Source organism: Melanerpes formicivorus, unplaced genomic scaffold (genome assembly GCF_026170545.1).
Source record: "Melanerpes formicivorus ecotype bairdi unplaced genomic scaffold, bMelFor1.0.p_v2 SCAF_1, whole genome shotgun sequence".
Classification (NCBI taxonomy): Eukaryota; Metazoa; Chordata; class Aves; order Piciformes; family Picidae; genus Melanerpes; species Melanerpes formicivorus.
Window position 1 is genome coordinate 68,305,065 of NW_027142353.1, and position 27,964 is coordinate 68,333,028.

The following is a 27,964-nucleotide window of genomic DNA, read 5'->3' on the forward strand; positions in this document are numbered from 1 at the left end:
CTCAGCTGTATTATTTGCTCTCTGTCACATACAGAAGCAGAGCATCACCCACTGGAATGCCTTTGATCAACTCGTTTGGGTCAGCGTTCATTGGGAACAGTACTTCCGAGCAGCTTCATTTCTTAGCTGGATGTGAAAGACCAATGGAAAAAGAGAAGTGTTTCTGAACTAGCAGACACAGGGAAGGGAGGGAGCTGCTGTGTCTGAAAGGAACATCAAGCAGGTAAGCAGGCTTACAGCTTCGTTAGCAGGCTGTTGCAGTGCACAGGGTCACAGCAGCTCCCAGAGGGGTTGCAAAAAACATCACAAGATTGGATGTACGAAAGTTTGAAGGCCTTGCCTTGCTTCACTCTGCTCACACCCTGGGCTCTCCTCTCAGCATTTCTTCTCACTGTCACCAGTCTAATGAATGATCACTGTGTTGCACTGCATCCTCCTCCCCCACTTTGCTTTGAAACTACTGATGACGTGCCTGCTCTCCATACATCTTACTTTAAAACAGTGTCTCCTCCTCTCTGTATGAGGGCCTATGTACATCAGTGGCAGAGGCACTGAGGAGCTCACACACAGAATGTTCAGATTCATTTGTAAATTATATCCAGATGCAACTGCTGGCAACAATTTCCCCAACTCATGTGTCCAGGATCTCTATAATACCCTCTGTCTCACTTTCTGGGCTCTTGCTAAATTTCTCCTCACATTAATTGCAACAGAATTCATCCTTTCCCCACAAACCCATCCCTACCTTTATCATCCATTCCCTCTTGTAACCAGAACAGACTCCATCCACTCTTTCTCACCTTCCTTCCCCTCATTACACCTGTAACACTGCAACAAACCAACTCCCATTCTATCAGCCCAGCTCCAGTCCCTTCCTGTCTCTTGCCACAATAAAGCCTCATTTCCCATCTTTAATTCTCTGGCTCCTTTTACTCCTATCTTTCTTATTTTTCCAATTTACACTTTTCTACTCCCTCAAGTTCTCCCTAGGGCTGGGCCAGATTCCATCTTCCTCACATCACACTCAAGAACCTGTCTTCAACAGCACCACTCTGCCTTTTGCATCCAGATGCTTTGTCTCATGCTTGAGCTCAAGAAACAATCGTTGGCATCAGCATTTCCCATTTTGTAAGTACAGCAGCAGGCATGAGAAGCCATGGTACCAAGTGAAGAGAGTCACCTAGTGATGCACAACTTGAATTTCAAACACAAGACACAAAGAAACAGCCTCTTCCTTCTCTTTTTTATTAATAAACCAAAACAAGTCGTTTTGCCATGCAGCATGGGCCAGGCTGACTGCCTCTCTGCTGCTGAGTCTCAGTGACACCAGATCAGTTTGCCTCAAGTTCTGTTTCTCAGGAGCTTTATCAAATTTGCCCTTGTCAAGGTTGGCTTCTTCCTATCTGGCATATTGAAGGCAGTCTATTTGTTTTGTCTACAATACACAAGAATAAAGTTCCTAATCCAAACAAAATGTTTCTTTAGCTTAAAAGAAACAGCTCAGCTGTTGAACTGCTCACAATGAAGTATGCAATAACTGCTTTGAAACATAAGAGACACAGGTCATTAGAATCAACAAGGTTGGAAACAACCTCAGAGATCATCAAGTCCAACCTATCACCCAACACCTCAGGACTAACTAAACCATGGCTCCAAGTGCCACATCCAATCCTTTTTTGAATACCTCCAGGGATGGTGACTCCACCACCTCCCTGGGCAGCACATTCCAATGGCAAATCTCTCTTGCTGGGAAGAATTCCTTCCTCACCTCCAGCCTAAACCTCCCCTGGTGCAGCTTGAGACTCTGTCCTCTTGTTCTGGTGCTGGTTGCCTGGGAGAAGAGACCAACCCCCACCAGGATACAACCTCCCTTCAGGTAGTTGTAGAGAGCAATGAGGTCTCCCCTGAGCCTCCTCTTCTCCAGGCTAAGCAGCCCCAGCTCCCTCAGCCTCTCCTCACAGGGCTTTGGGGTTCTTTTTGATTTCAAATTATCTGTGAAGGACTGTTTTACATATTCACTCCAAATATATCTCAAGATCCCAGAAATTCTTGACTTTAACACATGCAATCCAAAACAGAACTTGCAAAGCTCCATGCCTGTGTGGTTCACAGCAGTGACTACTGCTGCTCTGCTCCCGAGCATTACAGACATGTCAGGTCACAGCCCCTAAGCAGTTGAGAATTTCCCACATCTTCAACAATGTTAGGCTCAGACAGACACTTTAACTGAGGTGCAGTGAGAAGCTCAGAAGCTCATTTTAAACTCTGTGTATCACAGTTGAAACTCCGAATCTTTCATTCCTGTACTCATTTCTAGGTCATAAGAAATAATATTTAAAGACAAAAACAAATCCTAGCCCTGAAGTACCAGAGTATCATAGCATCACAGTATCAGTCAGGGTTGGAAGGGACCACAAGGATCAGCTAGTTCCAACCCCCCTGCCATGGGCAGGGACACCCCACACTAGATAAGCCTGGCCAGAGCCTCAGCCAGCCTGGGCTCAAACACCTCCAGGGACGGGGCCTCAACCACCTTCCTGGACAACCCATTCCAGGGCTTCACCACTCTCATGGGGAAGAACTTCCTCCTCACCTCCAGCCTGAATCTCCCCACCTCCAGCTTCATTCCATTCCTCCTAGTCCTAGCACTACCTGAGATCCTGAGCAGTCCCTCCCCAGCCTTCCTGTAGCCCCCTTCAGATACTGGAAGGCCACAATGAGGTCACCTGGGAGCCTTCTCTTCTCTAGACTGAACTGCCCCAACTCCTTCAGTCTGTCCTCATAGGAGAGGTGCTCCAGCCCTCTGATCATCCTTGTGGCCCTTCTCTGGACACCTTCCAGCATGTCCATATCCCTCTTGTAATATGGGCTCCAGAACTGGACACAGTACTCCAGGTGGGATCTCATCAGAGCTGAGCAGAGGGGGAGGATCACCTCCCTTGCCCTGCTGGCCACACTTCTCCTGCTGCAGCCCAGGATCTGATTGGCTTTGCGAGCTGCAAGTGCACACTGAGAGCTCATGTTGAGCTTTTTGTCCACCAGCACCCCCAAGTCTCTCTCCTCAGGGCTACCCTCCAGCCAGTCACTGCCCAGCCTGTATTTGTGCCTGGGATTGCCTCGACCCAGATGCAGGACCCTGCACTTGCTCTTATTGAACTTCATGAGGTTGGCTTGTGCCCACCTCTCCAGCCTGTCAAGGTCCCTCTGGATGGCCTCCCTTCCCTCCAGCCTGTCTGCTGCACCACACAGCTTGGCGTTGTCAGCTCTGTTGTGTGGCTTCAGTTTTCAGTTTAACAGACAGATAAGTCTAAGCAAGCATTTTTATTCAACTTTTGCACAGTGTACAGATAGTCTACATAGCTTCTTTTTAATCTCCTTTTATTGTGTAAGCAGCAGGGAAATGCAACTGAGGTGTTCAGGTTCACATAAATCATAGTATCACAGTATCAGAGCTGTATGCCAGGGGTCATAGTATCATAGTATCAATCAGGGTTGGAAGGGACCACCAGGATCATCTAGTTCCAACCCCCCTGCCATGGGCAGGGACACCCCACACTAGATCAGGCTGGCCAGAGCCTTGTCCACTTCTTTACAATCAGCCAGGACACTTATTTGCATGTTTCCATTAGTCCCAGTTTCAAAACCAATAGAAATGTCATCCTTAGAACAAAAGTCCTCAGGCCCAGCGCCTTTCATCTTCTGCTCCATTCCACTCACTGAACTGAGGAACAGCAGCTGAGCACAAAGGCTTTATCACAGATTTCCCCCTGGCATTAAGCAAATTCACCTCTGAGGACGAATTGTCACATACTGCCAAGAGGACAGCAGCAATAACAGTTTCTGATTTAAAAGCCCTAATGTGGCCATAAAAATTCCCTGCAGCACTATTCACGGTAAGTGGTTATAATAAACAATAAAGGTAGTGACAGTTGCCTTCTGTCTGTCTACCTGGGCAAAGGCACACGTGAAGAATCACTCAAAAAGCCTCAATTACTGCTGCTCAGGCTCAAAGCCACAGCGCAGCAAAACCTGAGACTGAACTAAGGGAATCATTGAGCTCGGTGAATCTCTTCATAGGGCCTGATGTGAGCTTTACAGAGCATAAGGAGGAGTGTAACTCCACAATCTAGCTGCCATCACTAATGATTAACCTTGGCCAGCTTTCGAAACGGGGCATGCTGCAATCCAAAGAGGACCAAAGTAACTGTTTGAAAGCTCGGTGCATTTGTAAGTGAATCTTCTCAAAGCACAGAAAGCTCTGAGCCAAACACAAGGAACCTAAACAGGAAAACATTTACCCTGATTGCACAACTTGCTCAGGAGGTAAGTATGTCATGGCCAAGGGCAGTTTACAAAACAAACCCTGGTAGCCCTGAGATCCCTGAATCCTTATGCTGATGATTTGTTGTGTCAAACAACGCCCATCGCGTGCAGCTGCCTGGGCTGCTCTGTCCCTTGTGACACCCTCCCACGTCCCGCGGACGGCATGGCACCGCAGCGAAAGGACACAGCCACAGCTCTCTCAGAACTGGGGTACTCAGAGTGTTGCTAGCTAATCACACCTTCCATCCTCTCTTGGAAAGTACATCCCAAGCTCTTCTGAATTCAAGGAGAAAGTCAAACCTCACAGGACTCAATTCTTGCTACCGTGCGGCACCGAGTGCCTGACAACCTCTAATTAATTCCATGTCAAGAGAAGGATTTGTCAGCTTTTCAAGTTGGGTTAAAAAAGAAACCTTCCAAAGAAAAAAGAATCCTAGAGTAGAGGGTATAAGCAGCTGTGGAAGTCAGAATGGTACTTCACAATAACTGGTAAACATTCATTTCTTCTCTTCTGAAGTCTGTACGCTGCACAGAATGGTCAAGGTTTACAGGGACCTCTGAAGATCATCTTGTCCAAGCCTCCTGTCAAAGGGCAGCTCACAGAGAAACACATCTAGATGGGTCTTGAAAATCTCCAGAGAAGGAGAATCTGTAATCTCTCTGGGCAGCCTGCTCTAGCACTCCATCAACCTGACAGTACAGAAGATTTCCTGCTGTTGAGATGGAACTTCCTGTGCTCCAGTTTGTGTCTGCTGCTCCTCCTCTCACCACAGGGCTCCACCAGAAGAGCCTGTCCCCATCTCGACTTCCACCCTTCAGATATTTATAAACATTACTAAGATCTCCTCTCAGTCTTCTCTGTTCCAGACTAAACAGCCCCAGGTCTTTCAGCCCTTCCTCACGAGACAGATGTTCCAGTCCCTTAGTCATCCTTGTAGCCCTCCACTGGACTGTCTCTGGTATATCCTTATGCCTCTTGAAGTGGGAGGGGGCAGAACTGGCTGCAATACTCCAGAGGTGGTCTGAGGAGGGCAGAGTAATGACCTGCAGTCTATGAATACAGATTAACACAAGAAAATGTCTGCATTAAAGAAATTGTTAAACAGCAGAATTTGAGAGAGAGCTCTGTAACAAGTTTGACAAATGCCTATAGGGAGTCTCCTGGATATTTACCTGGCAGCAAACATCTGACTTCACCTTCCAAAAGCTCCCTCTCGCACCAAGCCTTCAGCAGTACAGTAGTCTTTACAAGGACTTTAGGAGGATGGAAGAGAAGTTACCCATTTTGTCCCCCTAGCCAAAACATCACTGATATGAATTCACTACTGCTTTTCATTGGAATGTCACTACAAGGAACATGACACAACATTTAAACTGATCCAACACATGGTAAAAATGTTTGCCCACACAACTGAGCTGACAGCAGTTTGAAAACCAATTCCTTATGCAGCTTCAGTCTATGGTGCTGGCTTCCTCCTCAGTCAAACGATTACCACTGAAGTGCCAGATGTGGAGAAGACAACACTGCCCAGCTTCTTGTGGCTACAATACAGTGGACTTCCAGTAGAGCACAATGAACTACATCTCAGCCTCTACTTGACAGCTGCTTCTGAAAGAGCTGTAGCAATAACTGGATCTTGAGGAAATTGTAGTTGCCTACTAACACATCATTCTTCAGTAAAAAGAAAACTCCTGCAACAATGAGAGGCAGCTCATCTCAGCATCAGTCAGCTCCAAGCAAGACACATTTCCAGTGGATCTTATGTACTTTTAATCTTGAAATAAAGGATGACTTACTTGATTGGCCATGTAAATTGTGAGGAGACCTCTCCTATAAACAGAAATGATAAAATTAGTGAACTAATGATAATCTTTGCCATACTGAAGACAAATACTTTTAACCATTGAGACTATTTTAAACAGCAGATTATTGATGAAGGAGGAATCACTACCATGCTATAGAAAAATAAGTATGAAACCAAAACTAGGCCTTTGCTGGCAGGGCAGCCAAAGCAGTGGGGAATTACATGAACTAAGCTGTATTTATATTGCTACTGCACATGTCCTGAAGTTTTCCTGAAGGGGCAAGGCACATATCATGATATAAAACTCTCTACACAAGCTGGTGACCTAAGCACACAAACCACAGTCAAAGCCTCTGTTCAATTGTGAATTTACAGAGAAATAACTGGGTGCAGGCTTCTGTTTTGTGGCCACTGCTATGCAACTCAAGGTGCCTTAGCCCTTCTGCTTATATCATCATTACAAATGTTTTCTACTCAGACTAAAGCAGAGATCTGGGGTCACACTAGTATACCCTGCCTCTTCTAGCTGAGTCACAGCACCAACAGTGGCCTGGTACAGCAGCCACCATTTTCTCTTCTAACCTTTATGGGTTTTGTTTGCTTTTTTCTTTCTCTCTCTCTCTCCCCTGTTCTTGGATCTGTCCCTGTGACTCAGCCCCCAGGTCACACTGCTATTTAGATAGGGTAATACTACAGGTGTCCTGATCCTTCCAATTACCAAACTGGCAGCCACTGCAGCTCTGTGCACTGTAAATGTTATTTCAGTTTGCTCTCAAGAGGCAAAACCCTGAATATGGCACATTTGGGGGACTTTTTTATTATTTTTTTTACCCCATTACTATTAAAAGTTTAGGATAAACACCCAAACACTCAGCTGTTTGAAAACACAACATGAAATTTACCCATAGGAGCTAACCTGGAACACCAATACACTGAGAACTTCATAGAATCACAGAATCAATAAGCTTGGAAAAGACCTCAAAGACCATGAAGTCCAACCTATCACCCAACACCTCAGGACTAACTAAACCATGGCTCCAAGTGCCACATCTTGAACACCTCCAGGGACAGTGACTCCACCACCTCCCTGGGCAGCACATCCCAATGGCTGACAACTCTGCAGCAAAGTCCTGCAGTAACACACTCACTTGTGAGAAGCTGCCACCAACTACTGAGTAAGACACAGGTTTAAGAGTACAGTGTGTGCTTTCAAATGGGATTGTGTATAGCATGCCCATGGCACACAGGCAGAGTCTCTGAGCCTCCCAATGACATTTATTAAATACTAAAAAAGTAAGAATTTGACCTAAGTAAGTTTTGGCTTCTGCTGTGACCTCTCTTGGCTGACGGCAAAATGCAACCTGCCGACCACAGAGACAAAGAAAGGAAAAGGGGTGAGGGAAGAGGAAGGAAAGAACTTAGAAGATGCAGTGCAGCTGCAGCGAGACCGATGCAGAAGTTGTTGGTCAGGAGGAGGGGAAACGTGCAGCCACCAAAGGCACAGATGGAAGGAGCTTCCGCAGCTGGACCCACACAACGCTGCCAGGTTACCTCGGCTGCAAGCGCCCGCGGCGAAGCAGGAGCCCCGGGGTACCTCCAGGCACAACCTTTGCCTCCTCCAATTCATTCAGTGGCTGCTTTAGAAAGAAATAGCCCCAGATTTCTGACCAGGAGCGGGGAGGGAGCGGGAATGGAAGGGAAAAAAAGGGAAAGGGGGGAAAAAGGGGAAGGGGGGAAAAAGGGGAAGGGGGGGAAAAAGGGGAAGGGGGGAAAAAGGGGAAGGGGGGAAAAAGGGGAAGGGGGGAAAAAGGGGAAGGGGGGAAAAAGGGGAAGGGGGGGAAAAAGGGGAAGAGGGGAAAAGGGAAAGGGGGAAAAAGGGGAAGAGGGGAAAAGGGAAAGGGGGGAAAAAGGGAAAGGGGGAAAAAGGGAAAGGGGGAAAAAGGGAAAGAAAAAGGGAAAGAAAAAGGGGGAAAAAGGAAAGAAACAAGGACAGGGGGGAAAAAGGAAAAGGGAAAAAGGAAAGAAAAAAAAAGGAAAGGAAAAATTTGAAAGGAAAAAATGGAAAGGGAAAAAAGGAAACTGAAAAAAAGGAAAAAAGAGGAAAAAAAAAGGAAAAAAGAAAATTTAAAAAAAAAAAAAAAAAGGAAAAAAGAAAATAAATTTTAAAAAAAAGGGAAAAAAAGAAAGGCACAAAAGTCTCTTCCTGGCCCGGTACAAAGGTGACCCAGCAACTCTAACCCAACCCTGAACTCGGCTGTTAGGGAGCGGGTGGACCTGCCCTGTTTTGTAGCAATGACAGCTGATGGAAAGCAGGACAGAAAGATGGAGGCAGGCCAAGCAAAAGGGTCACTGCTATAACCTAAGGATTGTACTAAAACTGCAGCTGGTGAATAAGAGAGGAATATAATTGGGAAACAGCATTACAGGAGCAGGAAATAATTAAACAAGAAAAATAATTAGTCAGCCACGTTTTATCACCTGCTTTGGGGAGGTTTAAAGATACTAAGAAGCAGCCAGTATTTCACCCCTTAAAGTGAACCAGCACTGAACATTCATCTCAGGAGCACCAACACTACCAGTGGGCCAGCAAGGGTCACTACAAGAAAGCCCAAGCAGATGCACAAGAATCCTTACTACTCCTTCCTCTTCCATTGACTGATGCCATCAGAGACTGCTCTCATCACGAGCTTCATTTTGGCTTCCCACTGCCTCCTTCTCACCTCTTTAACTGACAGCATCTCCCATCCCCTGCTCTGATTCCAATCACATATGCAATCTTAAATATGGGAAGGAAAAACACAAGCTAGGGAAAAATTCCTAGGCAGCAGACCAAGACTCAGCTAGCACAAGGATGTAAGTCAGCATCCAAGAGAGCTGCATTTGTAGGACAAGAGATGAGATGGCACATCCTGGTTGATCCTGACAGTCTGTTGTGTTAAACCAAACCATCATTGCTCTCTACAACTACCTGAAAGGTGGTTGTAGCCAGGAAGGGGTTCGTCTCTTCTCTCAGCCAACCAGCACCAGAACAAGAGGACACAGTCTCAAGCTGTGCCAGGAAAAGTTTAGGCTGGAGGTGAGGAGAAAGTTCTTAATAGAGAGAGTCATTGGTCATTGGGATGTGCTGCCCAGGGAGGTGGTGGAGTCCCCATCCCTGGAGGTGTTCAAGAGGGGATTGGATGTGGCAGTTGGTGCCATGGTCTGGTCATGAGGTCTGTGGTGACAGGTTGGACTCGATGATCTTTGAGGTCTCCTCCAACCTTAGTGACACTGTGAGACTGTGATCAAATCAAAACTGTTCTGTCTCTTCACAAGACTGGCATTTTTGAATCAGAAAAGGAGGCCTGTACAAAGGTCATCACATTTTTCATTACTCTTTTCTTCAGGTGCCAAAAGCCATTAGTCTGCAGCACTTTTCATTCTGTTTCCTCTTTCCCTGCCCCCCCGCCCAGTTCACACTTCCTCATGGATTTTCCTGTATGCCTGCTAGAGAAGCAAGCAGGCAGTGTCTCAGGAGTTCAATTATTCAGCATAGGTCATGTTGTCTGCAACTGAACAATTCCTTGTGGATTCTGCTTTGAAGGCTACAACCACAACAGACCACAAGGCTGGAGAAGGTAATTCTCTTGTTCAACTTAATCTTCCTCAAAGAAAAGTTGCACTTGATAAAATTTGCTGTTGGGACAACTTGTTCAGACCAAAGTCTAACAGCAATAGCTCTTAAACTATGGCCTATAAACCTCAACAGAGAACCACATATTTTTGTGACTGCAGTGCCCAGAGGAAGGAGTCTAAAATAACTGTTAAAACAGCAAAAAGCTGTAGGATAAAAATAGCCAGGAAGCCTAGCATTGGGCTGTGCTACCAGGAGTGGAGGTAGAAGGTCAAGGGAAAAGATTAATAGCCTTTACTTGGAACTCACTGTAACAAGAACATTGGACCCAGTTTTGGTCCCCAGTAGAAAACAGGCATTGATCAGCCAGTGGGGAGGACCATGAGTACAGCCAGAGAGACTTTGACTTGACCTTCTCCATCACGACAGTCAAGGAGTGGAACAGACTCAGAGGCTGCTGGAGCTGCGTCCTCAGAGGTTTGCAACGCTGACCATAAGCAAGCTGGTACGAGCTCAGTGCTGGTCCTGCTCTGAGCAGGAAGCTGCACTAATTGACTTCCCAAGGCTCATCTCAACAATTCAGTCAGTCTGGGGGGAGGTAGAATGCAATTGCAAAATACCACAGGTATTTTCTTCCACAATTACGTAATCAGAAGACACTGCAGTGATAATTGGGCCTCCTAACTAACAGAAACCACAACAGTTTCTTCCATGAATTAGCCACCCCATTAAAAAAGCCCACATCAAACTTGTCTTTAGCTCACAGCAGCCACTGACAAATTATTCTACCAATGTTCACAACTGGCAGAATACAACTTGCAACTCTTTGCAGTCACTGAAACCAGACACGTTTTTGCCTCCACTGCACAGAGTGCAACCAGGCCATCCACATTCCACTTCTTAAACAAAAACTGAGCCCATCCTGTTTTGCCCCAACATTCCCTAAGATTTTAAGAGTACTTAGGGATCTTTACTGAATCTCTCCCAGTTTTTCAGAACTCAAATAAAAACAGAATTAAAAACACCAGACTAAGCCTTTCCTATTCTGTGCTAAACCAACAGCACTTTAAAGGCAAACCAATCACCAAGTGCTGCTCTCTGAACTTGAATGCATCTGCTGTGAACAAGGTATTTCATAGACTAGAATCATGGAATCAATAAGGTTGGAAAAGACCTCAGAGATCATCAAGTCCAACCTGCCACCCAACACCTCAGGACTACTAAACCATGGCTCCAAGTGCCACATCCAATCCCCTCTTGAACACCTCCAGGGATAGGGACTCCACCACCTCCCTGGGCAGCACATTCCAATGGCCAATCTCTCTTTCTGGGAAGAACTTTCTCCTCTCCTCCAGCCTAAACCTCCCCTGGCACAGCCTGAGACTGTGTCCTCTTGTTCTGGTGCTGGTTGCCTGGGAGAAGAAACCAACCCCCACCTGGCTACAACCTCCCTTCAGGTAGTTGTAGAGAGCAATGAGGTCTCCCCTGAGCCTCCTCTTCTCCAGGCTAAGCAACCTCAGCCTCTCCTCACAGGGCTGTGCTCCAGACCCCTCCCCAGCCTTGTTGCCCTTCTCTGGACACCTTCCAGCAAGTCAAAAATCTCTCTTGAATTGAGGGGCCCAGAACTGGACACAGGACTCGAGGTGTGGCCTAACCAGTGCTGAGCACAGGGACAGAATGACTTCCCTGCTCCTGCTGGCCACACTGTTCCTGATGCAGGCCAGGATGCCATTGGCCTTCTTGGCCACCTGGGCACACTGCTGGCTCATGTTCAGCCAGTTGTCAAGCAGTACCCCCAGGTCCCTTTCTGCCTGGCTGCTCTCAACCACTCTGAGTGCATAGCGGCACTCAGAATGTTCAGAGGAAAGCAAACACTGAACAGCCCCAGAAGAGAGCAGGTCTATTTCTCTCTCAATATTCATTCATGCTTTTCAGTCTTGATTTCTTTCTCATTTTTCTCTGCCCTGTCCATCTTATGCCCAAATTGCAGCACTCCAGTCCCTGCTGTTCTCTCAGCACCAACTTTTTTCAGGCAGATCAAAGTTTATGGCATTGTTTTCTCCCTTGCCTTGTTGCCATTAAACTACACACCTTCCTGAGCACACATCCTAAAACCTCAATGCTCCTTACCCTTAATTAAATAGATTTGAACTACTATAATTGCATTTTTTACCAGTCTTCTGTTTCTTTATGGTCACCTTGTTTTTCTTCCTCAAAGCTGAAGGGGAAATGATTGAGCCAGAAACAACAGGAAGTAACTACAGCAAGAGGATTACCACCATCTCCAACAATTCCCATCCCCTGACTGAACAGGCACCTCTCGCACCGAGAGCAGCTCTAGGTGAGAGCTTTAAACAGCCAGACACCACAGGGGGAGGTACACACTAGGGCAAGTACATCCAGCCCCCATACCCTGCTTACCGCCCTCCTACTGCAGTGCAGAGCAGCAGTGAGCAGCAAAGATGGGTAGAAAGACCCTGAGGATGGATAAAGCAGCATGCTCTCCATCTATGCATGCAATCAAGAGAGCATGTTCTCTGATTAAACAGCCTCACTGATGGCTTATGCTTCTCCACATACACAGTAAACTGAAACAGTTGGTGGGAGCAAAATCCCACAAAATAAAGCTGCTAATAATAGTTTAAACTTTGCTATGAAGCTTTCCTGCTTCCTTCCCAGTCCAAAACATCATATTACAACTAGTCAGTTTCCCAGAAACTCTCTTAGTATTGTCAAGCCAACATGCCGGAGCTGCTAACAGAAGGAAACAAGTCTTGTGAGCTATACAGCAAGACCTGAACTACAAATGGCTTTAACACAGTAAACCTGTTTGAAAAACCCAAGTTTGAGTGGGATACAAATACCACTGCTCAGGGAGGCTCTGCATACTCTGACAGCTGTCACCTCATTCTAACTGATTTGGGCTTCTCTGCAAGTCTAAGCAAACACAAATAAAAGTACATCCAAAGGCACTGGTGGATTCAAAGGCATATATGGGGTGGAATGTGAAACAAATAAGGTATTGACCTGTTATAGTGAAACCTGAGACTATCTGTCCATCTCTTAAAAGAAGGAGGAAAAAACCACCAAAACCACCTCTGACTTTATTTTCTGAACATAAACTAAGAAGCTAGCTTAATAGTTTGTAATTGCTCCCCAGACAGGATTTGTGACCTGCAAAAACAGGAAGAATTCCTCCCCCCCTGCTGCCTCCCCCCCCACCCACACTGTAAACCACACCACTTTAGAACCTGCAGAATTAAATCAAACACACAAATCATAGGTTTCCCCTGCAAAGAAAAAGGTCAGAATGACGAGGGAGGGCTTTTTCTGCTCTACAGCAGCTTGACACCACAAGCTAACCAACTCTAGATCTGGGGCTGTGATTGCATCCCTGTAATAACACAAGTACTACAGATTATGTTTAGGGTATCATTAATCTCTCACACCCACCAATTTCCTACCGACAGCTGGAGGCCAGCAGCGAAATGGCGGTGCAAAAGTTCACTTCCAATCAGCAGGAGCAGATAAGCTCTCAAAATAATGCTGAAAATTATGAAAACACACTGAAGGCCTCAGGTTTTGCAACAGAAAATGACCACTTGTTGAGCTCAGTAACCCCAGAAGCAAGCCTTTCACACCAAGCTCAGGCATGCAACCTCATGTCAAAACCATACAGCTTAAGCAGCCAGGAGCCATGGAAGGAACTGAAAGGGGTTTCCTATTCCACAATTCAGTGCTGGGCTGGAAATGCACACTCCACAGGTTGGGGAAACTGAAGGTGCTCCAAACTGGGAATGAGTAATATTTGCTCTGAGCACATGGCAAGCAGAATGTTTTCTTGCAAACACCTAGATTTTGTTGCTCCTAAAAGGGAAGAAAATAAACTCCACATGTTCTATGATTTGAACACATGCCAAAGAAAGGCTATGAGAAAACTGGAAGGGGACAGAAGCCAAGAAGAAAATATATCTACAGCAATACATTCCAGTGAAATGAGTCCCAATAATTCTTTGAGAGTTTTCAGCTAGTGCAACACAAGATAACATCTAGAGTTTAATTCGTTTCACTGATTTATACCATTTGCAGATTTTCTTTCAACATTCCTTCCCTCTTCCTTCTCTCCCAGTTTCTCCATGGTGTCTACAGAGCAGAGCCAACAAAGTCAAAACAAAGGCTGACCTACAGGGGGGAACCTCTTAATTAAAGTGTGATTTAACCTCACAAGATTCCATGAAGAGATAAAAATCAGATTCCAAAAAGCTGATTAGCTTCCTAAAAGGACTGAGCGGCAGATAACAGAAGAATAACAAATTCATCAAGCCTCAGGAAAAGAAATGAAAGATTTCCAGCAATTTTGAAACCATTAACATTCTTCATATAGAAAGCCTGCCTAGTGTGGAGGAAGGTGCCCCATAACCATTTCGTTGGATGGCTGACAGCAACACAGAATTGCCTTTAATCAGCTCAGCCAGGCAAAGAGAAAACACTCCGTTCTTTCCTGGGCACCCTCTCAGTCAGGACACAACAGGAGCTGCTTGGCCACTCTGGAAGGTAGGTGTGTAGGGCACCTTGGAGATCCTCAGCAGCAGCAAGTCATTGCTTCTACACATTTTGCTGGTGATCACTACTGTTTCATAGCAAATACAAGACAAAACAGAACCAAGAGCAAGAAGGGGCACAGATATTTCAGAGTTACAGAGGTGTACAATATTCCCCAGCTTTGGACATATACATTTTAGTAGGGAGGACAGCAAGGGGAAAAAAGCCTCATATATAAGGCTACTGCTCTGGTAGAAAGCTTGAGGTTGTCCCAACACCAGTGGAAATTCATCCAGTATTTGACCTGTTCTCCTCCACCTCTACTCTCTGCCATTCACCCATACCCTATTTGCACATCTCAAACCCAGCCCACAGCAGCTCAGTGGGAAGCTGCTTCAGCTGCAGGTCTCAAGAAGCCCCCTGAAACAGCTGCCATTTCCTCCCCAGGTCAGACCCTTTGCTGAGTTTGAAATGGGCCACTCCACCACACAAGTGTTTTGAGAAGCCATGTAAAGCATCAGGCTCTTGTTAACCTACTTCAAAAGCCTTAGGCAGCCTCATGGCTTTTTCTATTCAGTCAAACCAGTAGCTATTGTTTTGTTTGCATGCTTAGAGCTAATTTTCTCCTTAGAGTCAATGTTTTCATGATTTGTGATCAGATTACACTGTTTACAAAATACCTGAAGCAATATGGAGGAGGAAAAAGCTAACGTGCCAAAGCAGCCCAACTCAGAAAGGCTACTGACGTTTTCTTGGTGGTGCAGCCCACTTCTGAGTGCTCATATACCCTCAGCAGCAGCAGCAGTCCACCTCTTCCAACAGGAGTAGGGTATGGAGGTAGACTTGCCAACAGACAATGCCATTTGCATTTTTTCCCCTTCAGAATCCAAATGACAGCACATTAAGTCACATTAGAAACAGGTTTCCAATCCAGTTAAGAGCTCTAAGTTAGTGGTGCAGAAGACAGACTAACACTGAGTGTGCCTAGACCCTTAAGGGCCTGGAACACAAGGGGTCCTAAGGAACAGCCCTGCCAGAAGCCAGTGTAAACCTTCTCCAGAAAGGTAGGCAAAGCATGCAAGTTTCACTGAGAATTACTTCAACACATCCTTACTGACTGAGAAGTCATTTTCTGGCAGGATACCACTACTGGATCATGAACCGTGCCAGATACTTCATCCAGATGTTACTGTGACATTTCACCTAGCAAAGACAGAAAAAGCCACTGCCAAGTCCAGTCTGAACATACCATTTTCTACCTTTAAGCTCAAAGATCAAAAATGCCAGTGGTTTGACATTAGAACACTTCTGCTCATGATGAATGAGCAACAGCCACTGCAGAAGAGCTTGAAAGGAAAAACATCCCTGATGAAGCTAGATGGAGCACATACGGATTTCTTCAAGCAGACAAAACAATGCTGCACTACCAGACAGCCCATACTGTTTCAGCCTTTCACTAAATCTGAAGCAGCCTGGATCATGATGAAATATTGGCCCAAATTCACCAGTCTTGCTTTATCCTTGCCCTTGATGCCGTGAACTCCACTGGTGCTGCTTTTCAAGACAGACTGTCTTTAGGGGAAAGCTTTAACAGCACTTCATCAAACTGCTTCAGTCTGAGTAGAGGGCATCTGATTAGAAGCAGCACTATGCAATCCCTAGGATTAATAAAGGAAATGAAAAGGTCATTTTCTGTGCTGGGATGTGGAGGGGAGAAGGGCAGGAAGGGGAAGCAAGATGTCTAACCACAGCATAGTGTCGCAATCTTCACCACAGAACATCCTCGTGTGGTTAAATATAGCAAATCATTGCCATTCCTGGTTCCCACCTCCACATCTGTCCTACTGCAGGAGCTAACAACAATGCCAATTCCTTGAGACCAGTGAGGTTACAGGAAAGTCACATCACTTACAGAGGGTTTATAGGTGTGGCTCATACAGAAACAAAGGTTTGAGTCCCTGCTCTCTGAAAGACAGTATCTTATGAGCAGACTGAGGAAGGTGTCACGGAACAGTTCCCTCACAGACTTGCAGCAGTTGTACCAGAGGTATGATGGGCACAGCTGTTACCTCAGCAGGCATATGTCACGTTTCTCACTGCCACACTGGGCAGTGTTCCAGCCAGCTTGCTGAGCCAGCAGCTGAGGTTTATTCTATACCAGCAAAACATTGATTTTTCCGCCTCCAGGAGCTGCGTGGTCCACACAAGTACTCAGACACAGAAGATGTATGAAGTGTTTGCTTAAGCCAAGGAAGCCCAAATGAGTGTATCCTGGATGCCAGTGCCAGGCAGAGAGAACAGAGTCATCAATCCACTCTTTGTGCCATTTGAATCCAAGTCAGGCTTGCAGAGCAGTTCAGTGTTCAGCACCGGCCTGAGTGTGAACACTTCAACAGTGCTGTAAGTTGTTAGGGGGCTTAGGGATGTTTCTGGAGTGAATGAGGAAAACCAACACTAAATTATACTAACAACTAAACCCCTTTCACTTAGTTTTCAGCCTACAAAGTGAACCTTTCAAAACCAGATTTGCCACAAGCAGAAGGTAGAATAACAATTAAACAAAAGAATATGACTATGAGCAAATGCCAGACACTCCTGGAGCAGTGCAGGGAGAGCAAGCTACACAGAGCCACCTGGGGTCTATCACAGACTGGAGCTTGACCTTAGCACTGCCCTTTCCCCATCCAGGCTGCCCCAAAGTGAACTGAGAGAGGTAGCCCAGATCTCAATGAGTGCTGCCTGTGATGATTTTATGTTACTATTCCTGAACTACCCTCCCTGGTGCTGGTGTGCCTAAGGTGGGAAATCCTCCTGGAACTCATGGAACCAGAGATCACAGAGCAAATGCAACCAAAACAGTCCTGCATGATCCAGCTCAGCCCTGACTGTAACAATGAGAGAAAACAAAGCCAGTCTATACAAACCCACCCAGGTGTCTCCAGAACCACTGGTCTGTATTTCACATGGGATCTTCCAGTATCCTTGCTCTGGCTGCCTCTGCAACCCCAGCAAATGGGATAACGTGGTCACATATTTTCCTTAGACCTCCTCTGGTTATTGACATGCTTAAAAAAGCCCTTCCTGCTGTCAGGTACACCACTGACCAATTTCAACTCTAACTGAACTTTTGGCCTTTCTTGTCTGCAGATATGAAGCACAGCTCTGTAATCTTCCTGCAGAGCCTGGCCTCACTTCCAGAGATCATACAATTCATTTTTCTTCTTGAGCTCCATGATGAGTTCCCTGTTCAGCCCTGCTGCTCTCCTGCCCCACCTGCTTGACTTCAGACACACTGCCAATGACTGCTCCTCTCCTTCAAAACTCATTAATACTGATTTAACTGAACACAGCTAAATCAACTTCAGGTATCTGTAGCATCAACAAGCAATGCTGTAAGTGAAAAACAGAAATCTCTTTGAAAATACCATCAAAGTGTGTTACTGTCAGGGACACAGCCTACAGAGATCAGCATCTCCCCACTGTAAAACACCAGGATGCTGTTGGCTTTTTTCCAGACTAGAGACTGAATGTGTCAGGACAAACAGAGAGTAAGACAGGTGATGCCATTTCATGAAAAGACAACCTACTGCATGGCATTCATTAGAACTACTTTATCCCTATGCATGGCAACAGCTCCCAGCTCCTGGAGTTTCCCTTAAGGTCCAAGGTCAGCAGGAGATGCTACTTTCCAATGAAAAACCCTCAGGAGAGCTGCCTGTCCTGAGCTAGCTGTCAGTCACTGTGTGCCCACAATCACAGCAATCATCCAGATCAACTCTTGCACTCCCAGGCAACCTTTAACTATCCGTGTTTTCCCTCCCTATGGTCATTTTAAGAGCAACCTCATTTAGCTGAAGGTGCCCCTGCCAGTGGCAGAGGGGTTGGAACTCGCTGGCCTTTAAGGTTATGCCTTCAGACCAAGCCCATTCTGTGATGTAAGTCTGTAAGTGCAGCAGTAGCAGCCCTCAAAGCACGCAGCAAAACATGTTCAGGTGTTTACATGCTGTTACTACAAAAACACAGATCTCAAACGCTGGCTCACACCAAGGCAGTTGTTGGAGGGCAATGGATTTACACATCCTGGGCTTCAGAAACAAAAAGCATTCCCCTCCACTTGCACAGCTTGGCTCTGTATTTCACACTAATGATCACTCTAGAGTAAAACTCCACAATCATTTTTGGCCTGCTAGCTCTCCTTACCAGACTACACCACAAAGCACTCACGTGAGTGATCCAAACTTGAGGGGTTTGTTCCACTACAACACAAAACCCATGGAAAAAATCCACCCTGCCTGTAGCTTGCTCTCTCAGCTTCTTGCTTAGAGCCAGTAAGACTAAAGCTTGCAAACACCCTTGCTGTGTTAGAAGTCTGTTCACTTGTTTTGATCACAGATCTCACACACACTCCCATGCTGGTGATTTAGAGGTTTCCCTAAAATATAACATCAACCTGAATAATCACCGAATGTTTGAGAAAGGCAATTGTCACTTTCAATAGACAAACTTATACAAATGCTGTCTTCATCTTCAACATATCCTTTTTACCATCACTGTGCTGCCCTATTGCTCCTTTATGATACCTGCAGACCAACTGCACTTACAACAAGCAAATTACCCCAACAGCAACCAAAGGTCTCATCAAGATTGCAAATATACAGAAGACAGAATTAACCAGGATGGAAAAGACCTCAGAGATTATCAAGTTCAACCTATCACCCAACACCATCTAATCAACTAAACCATGGCACCAAGTGCCTCAGCCAGTCTGGTTTTAAACACCTCCAGTGATGGTGACACCACCACCTCCCTGGGCAGGACATCCCAAGGGCCAATCTCTCTTTCTGGGAAGAACTTTCTCCTCATCTCCAGCCTAAACTTCCCCTGGCACAGCTTGAGACTGTGTCCTCTTGTTCTGACACTGGTTGCCTGGGAGAAGAGACCAAGCACCACCTGGCTCCAACCTCCCTTCAGGGAGTTGGAGAGAGCAATAAGGTCTCCCCGAGCCTCCTGTTCTCCAGGCTAATCACCCCCAGCTCCCTCAGCCTCTCCTCACAGGGCTGTGCTCCAAACCCCTCCCCAGCTTTGTTGCCCTTCTCTGGACATGTTCCAGCCACTCAACATCTTTCCTAAACTTCCACACTGCTGCTGCACAAATGTTTCTGCCACTTTTCTAGGCAATACATAGTGATACTTCTGTTTCCAAGGACACTACATATATGCACATATAGATGTTCCCTGTAGTGTGCAAATGTTGTACTCTGTCACCTCTTAAAGGCTTAAAGGCTTCAGATATTTTCCTGAGACTCCAGTTTAATGTTTTTATGAAAAACACCCCAAGTTTTTCAACTCAAAACACATTGTCAGTGGTTACCCAGAGCAGAATTTTACAACCAAATTATAAGAGTCCTAAATCTCCACTTTTATAAGGCCATCAGTGAGACAGTCTGAGCTGTGGCAAGGAGACAGGCGCCGCTGTAACGTTAACAGCCAGTACATGAGTGCAGCCCGAGGGGGAGCAAGGGGCAGCCCCAGAGGGGTCTCTTCATAACTGCCACAGAACTTCTAGCTGGCTGCAGTTAAACTTCCTTTGGTTTAATTACTTACAAAGGGCAAAGGATTTTTTGTTTTAAACAAACAGAGAAATAAATAAAGTTAGGCAGTGAGACAATTGAGGCTGGAACTGTGTCTCTCCTTACAGATTTAGTTGTGGGTCTTGACACTCACTAGTACGTTCTTTCTGAAGAACCTAACAAACTGAAGTGTGCCACTTAGCTAACAGAACAAACACAACTCACACAGCTTTGAAGCATCAGCACACTTACAAATCTCTCAGGAGAAGATCCTTGGGAGAGCTGTGAAATACAGGCTCTGCACTGAGCTATGGGACTTCTGTTTCTTAGGAATCAGCAAGGGCCACCTGACCTCAGCAGACTTCCAGCAACAGGCTGGCTTCAGCCAAGCCTCACACAACATTTCAACAGCTTCACTCACAGCAATTTAGCAAGTATCTTCAGTTACTTACTTGCCTTCTAACAATTTCAGTGCTTCTAAGAACAAGGTAGTAGCATGCCTTTCAGTCTCAGACAGGTACCTGCTCCTCTCCTATGTGCTCCATTCTTGTGGGTAGCATTTAATCATGCTGAAAACCTGGCATGAGACTGAATGGCAAACAAAAGCCACATACAAAAACACAAGAGTCTTTTTTTTTCTTCTTCTAAATTCCAAGTCAAATTGCTTCTGATCAACAGTTTGAAACAATGAATCCATAAGGAGTACACTGCTAAAACAGCTCCACACAAAGGTAAGAAATGCATGTGAAGGTCTTCATGAAATGAATGTAAACAAGTCATAGCTTCACTTTGGAAGATCTGCTAACCCAACTTTTTATGTCTACCACTACAAGACTAAAATCTGTGACAAAAGAATCACACCTTTGGCTTTAATATCAAACAAAAAGTGACACTGTAAAGAAATTGATATTCTTTTAAACACACTTCTGCAAGTGCTCCTTAGGACCTTACTTACTGCCATAGGTACTAGGACCAGACACAGAAAATAATTCAAACACTGATCAGAGAATCAGAAAGGTTGGAAAAGACCTCAGAGATCATCAAGTCCAACCTGTCACCCAACACCTCAGGACTAACTAAACCATGGCTTCAAGTGCCACACCCAGTCCCCTCTTGAACACCTCCAGGGATGGGGACTCCACCACCTCCCTGGACAGCACATCCCAGTGGCCAATTACTTTTGCTGGGAAGAACCTTCTCCTCACCTCCAGCCCCTGGCACAGCTTGAGACTGTGTCCTCTTGTTCTGGTGCTGGCTGCCTGGGAGAAGAGACCAACCCCCACCTGGCTATAACCTCCCTTCAGGTACTTGCAGAGAGCAAGAAGGTCTCCCCTGAGCCTCCTCTTCTCCAGGCTAAGCAACCCCAGCTCCCTCAGCCTCTCCTCACAGGGCTGTGCTCCGAACCCCTCCCCAGCTTTGTTGCCCTTCTCTGGACACCTTCCAGCCACTCAACATCTTTCCTAAACTGAGGGGCTCAGAACTGGACACAGGACTGGAGGTGTGGCCTAACCACACCTTTGTCACAGCCAAACTCAACAGGAATGGGAAGATGTGCATTCTAATTTCTGCAGACAAAGTGCTTTCCTTGTTCACAAGAACATTTCCTTTGCATGTGAAAACAGGTAACCCACCAGGAACAGTGTCATCAGTTGAGTTTTAATCTGCTGCTGCTAGTCAAAACCGTCCTGCCTCCTGCCAGCTTCCAACATGGAAGTGCTGCTGGAGCAAAGTACGCTGGTGCTTGACGTTCAGATTGGAACCTGAGAGGCTTCCTGTTCCGGCTTTGGGGTTGGCTCTCTTCCACTGCGAGGGCAGCAGGCCAGAGAGGGATGGGGGAGTAGCTCCTTGCCTTGGCTTTTTAGCTTGACTGCTTCTGCTGTGCTTTTCCTGCAAAAAGGCTTCAGGTACCTGTGCATTCTTGTTATGATTACCTGATTTCCTTGCTAAACTCTCAGCTCACCCTTTCTGTCTCAGCCTGGAGGGGGTTTTGTGTATTGTTTTTTCCTCACTTCTGTGTTGGGAGAAACAGAGAGGTTAACTTGTTGGTTTGCTTTAACCCATCACAAACCCCTACAGTACTTTTTGTTTCATTGCTCACTTTTCAACATCTCTGCCAGTGCCATAACTTCAGAGAACAGCGCTTGCCTGCCTGTGAAATGTCACCTTCCCTCCTGTGCCATGCAAATCTGCATTGCACAGACACTAGCTCTGTAACACATGTCCTAATGCTCTCCTCCCCAGGTTTATAACACACCTAGACAAGCCATCCATCTCTTTTTCCCACTCTTCCATAAGAATTATGAAATGTGCAAGGCTGCCACACATCAGTATCAACACTTGGAAGAAAATCTCATCTACAAGCCTGCTGCTCCCAAGTTCAGGACTGACAGGGATGCTGTGCAAGCAAATGCCAGTGAGGTACTTAAAATAGGGTGTCCACTTGGGAAGAGATTAAGTGATTAAGTCTGATGTTGCTGCCAGCTGCTAGTAGTAATTTCAAGGGCTAGAGATATATTTATGAACTCACATCAGGGCTTTTTCCCACCTCCTTCATTTTTTCAGCACAATTTGTTATGCTACTCCAGAGCCAGTCCAGAGACTGCAAATGTCACTGCATCTCCACACCACACAGTACTCTGAGAGATTACAAATCTATTAACACTCAATTTTGTCTGTAGGAGAAGCTAACAAACAAACAGATGTGAAGCCAGAAAACCATACTGCACTGTCTGTCAGTCAGAAGCACTTCACACAGAACAGAGAGCTCACATCTGGTGACATACCAAACAGCTCCACATTTGAAAAACCAAGCTAGACTTTCTACCCTCTGATGTCATTAAATAATGTCATTTGGGCAGTAACAATGCCCACCTCTTTCAGCTGCATCTTACAGCATCTTTTCACAACTGATCACAGATCCACACAACCACGGAGGCTGGAAAAGAGCAACCACCACATCTGCTGCTAAACCACGTCCCTTAGTACCACACCCATGCATCTTCTAAACACCCCCAAGGGATGGGGATTTGTCCAGTTCTGGGCCCCTCAGTTTAGGAAGGACATCAAAACACTTGAAGGTGTCCAGAGAAGGGCAACAAGGCTGGGGAGAGGCCTTGAGCACAGCCCTGTGAGGAGAGGCTGAGGGAGCTGGGGTTGCTTAGCCTGGAGAAGAGAAGGCTCAGAGGTGACCTCATTGCCCTCTACAACTACCTGAAAGGTGGTTGTAGCCAGGAAGGGCTTGGTCTCTTCTCCCAGGCAGCCAGCACCAGAACAAGAGGACACAGTCTCAAGCTGCACCAGGGGAAGTTTAGGCTGGAGGTGAGGAGAAAGTTCTTCACTGAGAGAGTTGTTAGCCATTGGAATGTGCTGCCCAGGGAGGTGGTGGAGTCCCCATCCCTGGAGGTGTTCAAGAGGGGATTGGATGTGGCACTTGGTGCCATGGTCTAGCCATGAGGTCTGTGGTGACAGGTTGGACTTGATGATCCTCGAGGTCTCTTCCAACCTCAGTGATACTGTGACACCTTTCTCCTCAGGAGTCCATTCCAGTGTTTGAGAACCTTTTCAAGTGAGAAGTTTCTTCCAATATCTTATCTAAACCTCCCCCAGCTCAACTTGAGGCCACTTCCTCTCGTTCTATCACTTGTCACTAGGGAGAAGAGACCAACAGCACTTTGAGTAAAAGCTGCTACCTAGGTGACTGAAGGCCCTCATTGCCTCTGAAAGCACTGCAACTGTCACTGTGGAGAGAAGCTACCAATACAAACTGGATTTCAAAAAATGATGCTCTTAGAGCCTTGGAGTTGACACCTTTCATGACTCCTACAAACAGCATCTTTCAACTATCCTTGGAGGACCCAGGGCTTTCTTCACCACTCTTATGCTCTTATAACAAACCTTCCATTGCTAGCTGAACTTCAGCACTTTTCCTTAAGTGAGAGGCTTTGCTTTCCCTGTCATTACACTTCACCCAGTCTGGATTCCTTCAGCTCTTCCAGTCTGTCACACAACATCCTTTCACTCCTCTGTCTTAACTGTTGTCACATTAACCTAAGTCATCAGCAACTTCAATTAGCACGCTCCTGCTCATTAGGAAACCCAAAGCAAACCACAAGCAAGAAACTCTAGCTTTCCAGATTTAAATCTATGGTTGCAAAAGACACTACTCAAGGTGACCTACATTTGCAACATCCTGAAACAAACCCATTGAGTTGTCAGATGTCAAGCACCAAATGACCCAAACAAGAAATAGTATTATGATGTAAAATTGACAATCCATCAACACCAAGCCTACCTGCTTTTCCTTTCAATTAGAATAGCCATGTAGGAGGCAGGTAAGGCAGCACCAAAGCCAGGGGTCCAAAAGTAGAATTTTCCAAGTATCTTCCTGAAAATGGAATTTGTACACATATTACATCTAGAGCAACTGAAACATTCATGCACAACACCAAGTCTTACCTGTATCATAAAACTATACATGCTTCATTAATTGTGGCCCTCTACATTAGTCAATACTTACAAACAAATACTAATCATTGGATAGCTCCCAAAGGGGTTCCCTCTGAGCTCCCTCATAAACATTAAACACCTGAAATACCTCATTAATAACATACTGATCTCATTTCAATAACTACTTTGCTTCAGAGAAAGCAGTGCTTTTCAGAGTGGTTTCTGAGAAAGTGCAGATACCAACTACAGAAATCTCTTCTCTCTGCTCCTCTCTCTGCTACTCGGCCACATAGATCTTCAGGAGGCTGTGCCTTGTGGAATGTAGGGACATAATCAGGTCAGTCAGGAATTCAATCAAAGTACTATAATATACACTACATTCCAGAGACAGTCCCCTCATGCTAGAGCAGTACAGCCCTAACTTACAGCAAGCCAAGGAATCAATCTCTGCATTACAACTGGAAGCCATAGTGACATTCCAGTTCTGCCAAGGTGGGAAAGCTCCCATGCTTTGCAAGGCCTGGATTTGACTCAAAGAATCCAGACATTTTCAAGCATCACCATCCCTCCAACAGTGAGAGTTAAAAAGGTTAGCTACAAAACTGACAACATCTGAGAAAATACTTCTATAAATTGTTTGCTGTTAAAGGAGGGAAAACAAAATGCACCTCAGACACAGAGCCACCCATCACATTTGGTGTCTTCAGCATCACACCTTCAAACCGATCGAGGCTGATCACAGAAGCAATTGGAACTTGGTGGCATGATAATAAACATACTTCAGTTACACCAAGGCTGCTCAGGTGATAAGCACCACCAGTGTAGCAAAACTGTTAACAATGGAATCCACCCTTCCAGAAACCACAGTGGACAAAACACAGCAAACAAAATGCCCCATGCATACACTTGGGAGAAAGAGAAATATTCTTAGATACAGAAGAGAGAACAAACTCATCAATACCACCTGCTTAGCCCGCTTTCATTCTTGCTATTAAAGGCATGGTCAGCCTAATTCCACCCTCCTCCTGCAGAAATAGCTCACAAGCAGTGAGCAATGCCAGCTGATGCTCAGAAGCGAGCAGAGAGCCAGCGCAGCGGCAGCCAGTGAGGTAATGGCAATTACACACGCTGCTCATTCCCACGGCTGCAAGGGCATCAGTTCTCAGGATGACAATGCCAAGGGCTGCAGGAGTGAAAGTTCAGCATTAGGACTCTCCTGGAAAACAATTACTGCAGGAAGGGTCAGAGGAGCTGTTTGAAACATCTTAATAGGTCTGAAGGCATCCTACCAGACACACCTGGTGAGGAACAGAACAAATGTCTCCTCTGTGGGAAAGAAATGGGAATCTGCTTTTGGCACAGTGCAGAGTCTCACCATGAATGCTTACAAGCTTGGGCAGATAAGACTGGGGACATGACAGGAACATCTTCCACATAATAAATCCTAGTGGAAATTAATATCTCCAACCAGTCAGTGAAACATTCATACTTCTGGGAAAGTAAATGAAAACAAGAGGACACAGTCTCAGGCTGTGCCAGGGGAGGTTTAGGTTGGAGGTTAGGAAGAAGTTCTACACAGAGAGAGTGATTGCCCATTGGAATGGGCTGCCTGGGGAGGTGGTGGAGTCACCATCACTGGAGGTGTTCAGGAGGAGGCTTGATGGGGTGCTTGGTTGCCATGGGTTAGTTGTTTAGGTGGGTTGGATTGGTTGATGGGTTGGACATGATGATCTTGAAGGTCTCTTCCAACCTGGTGTATTCTATGTTTTCTAAGCTTCTGTTATTATTTGTGTGGCTGTTTTCACATGGCCTATGGTTAGAAACTGGAATGAGAAATAGCAGTGCTTTCAGGTTATGCATCTAATTCCTCAGTGCTCAAAACTCAAAGGCTGAATCTAATTCAACAAGCTCATAGAAAGCTGTGCATGGATAAACTTTATTACTCTAATTGCTGGACTAAAAGAACCATGTCTTCATGATGTTTGGTGCTTAAAAGACCTGAAACCCTAAAACCCACAGCTTTCATTCAACAGAGTCAGCACTGGGTCTGGCACTTCCATCTGAAGCTCAGACAGATGTAGTCTGCTGAATCTCACCAAAGATTGCAGCCCACAGCTGGTCTGTCACATATCTGTAAGAGATCATCACCCTCACAGCTCTGACAACAGAGCACTCTGTACACAGTCCCTACTTCACTTTTTTTTTCCCCCCTTTTATCTAGTGAAAAAAAAAAATAGCTTGGTACTTCCTTCCCTGTAGAATGAGAAGATCTATCCACAGCCTCAGTCACTGCTGCCATTGGATTTACATGGCTTTGAAATCTGGCCCACCTACAACATGCTGAGCATATGAAACAATGCCTGGGATTATTTTAATTGCTCTTTCTTGCCTGCATTTTGACATCCCTGAAAGTATTTGCAGCATTTCAAGTGTAGTGGTTTGCCCTTGCTGAAAGGAAGCTAGCATTACAAGAGCATCCAAAAGGCCTACTATTAGCACAAGTCAGACTTCTCACTGACAACTATGAAAATATTCAGGTCTTTTACTTGTTAATGGATGATTAAGATGTGTTTTTAGTACACAGTGGCTGAAGACTCACTGCAACTTTGGTAAAGGGAAAATCAGACCAAGTGGTCACTTTTTCCAGGACATTCTATCTGCCTGCCAACACATCCCCTCCTTGGGGCTGCCATTAAAGAAAGCAGGCAACTCCTTGCAAACAGGAGCTGTGCAGGTAAATATGAGTTAACCCATCCAGCTACAATGCTTTAATCAGTTGGTTTGGTCTAGAACTCCAGGACAGTAAGATTAATCAGCTGCATGGGGCTGGCTGGACAGTTTTGCCTCTGAGTTCCTGCTGCTCTCACTGTTACATTCCTTCCAACCCAAAAAGACACAAGCACTGCAGCATGCATCCCATCGTGCAAATCTACCATAGCCAATCCCTCACCATTCTCTAGGATGAGATCTAGAGCACCTAGGTGTCCAGTCTCAAACAAGCTCTTTGCATGGTTGCTAATGAAGGGCAGAAGTACTGAGGGCACAGCTATGCAGGACAGCAGGTACTGATATTTCTTTGGCAGATAAACACAAAGAGTGAGAAGCCCCATCCTGTGCTGGGAAATTACACACAGTTACTTGTGTTCCCAAGGGCTGCTGAAAGGAGGAAAGTTTCACACAGCAATACATTCAAGGAATCATACAGGTTCAAACAAAACATTTAAAAAGCACAAATACAAAACCCTGAGAGAAATTATACACAAAAAAAGGCTGAAGTCTCAGATTTCCATCCTCCCACACCCACCCAGGAGTGGATGCAGAAGCAAGCTTATCCATCTCAGGCTGCAAGACAAGGTTGATATTAAGTACATTCCAAGTGAAGGACTTGCCAAGATTATGATCTTAGGAGAAGCTCTTAAAACAAGACAGAAGAATGGCATGTAGTGCTTGTGAAGATGTCATGCATTTACACAGCTTTCTGGCTTGCTCTCCTTTTCTTGCCCAGTAACACTTACTTGGCTCCTTGAGCACACTCAAGTACTGAACTGATTTATACAAAGAACCTGTCCAGGACAACTTACATCTTCCTGATTAATAGTAGCCAGTTTAAAGCCCACCCCAGTGTAAGGACAGGACTGCTGATTTTCCCTCCCAGTGCATTACTT

The 27,964-nt window shown here is 45.7% G+C and overlaps 1 protein-coding gene across 3 annotated transcripts in view; it reads right to left on the minus strand.

Moving 5' to 3' along the window:
* The window catches only part of TMEM135 (transmembrane protein 135), a 190,664-nt gene that overhangs the window by 145,920 nt on the left and 16,780 nt on the right, over nt 1-27,964 (minus strand). For all 3 annotated transcript variants that reach the window (XM_068145853.1, XM_068145875.1, XM_068145864.1), the window contains exons 3-4: nt 24,145-24,237; nt 6,121-6,154 (exon numbers count right to left, since the gene is read on the minus strand). In XM_068145853.1, coding sequence (XP_068001954.1) covers nt 6,121-6,154; nt 24,145-24,237 — 127 coding nt within the window. The remainder of the gene's footprint in view (nt 1-6,120; nt 6,155-24,144; nt 24,238-27,964) is intronic.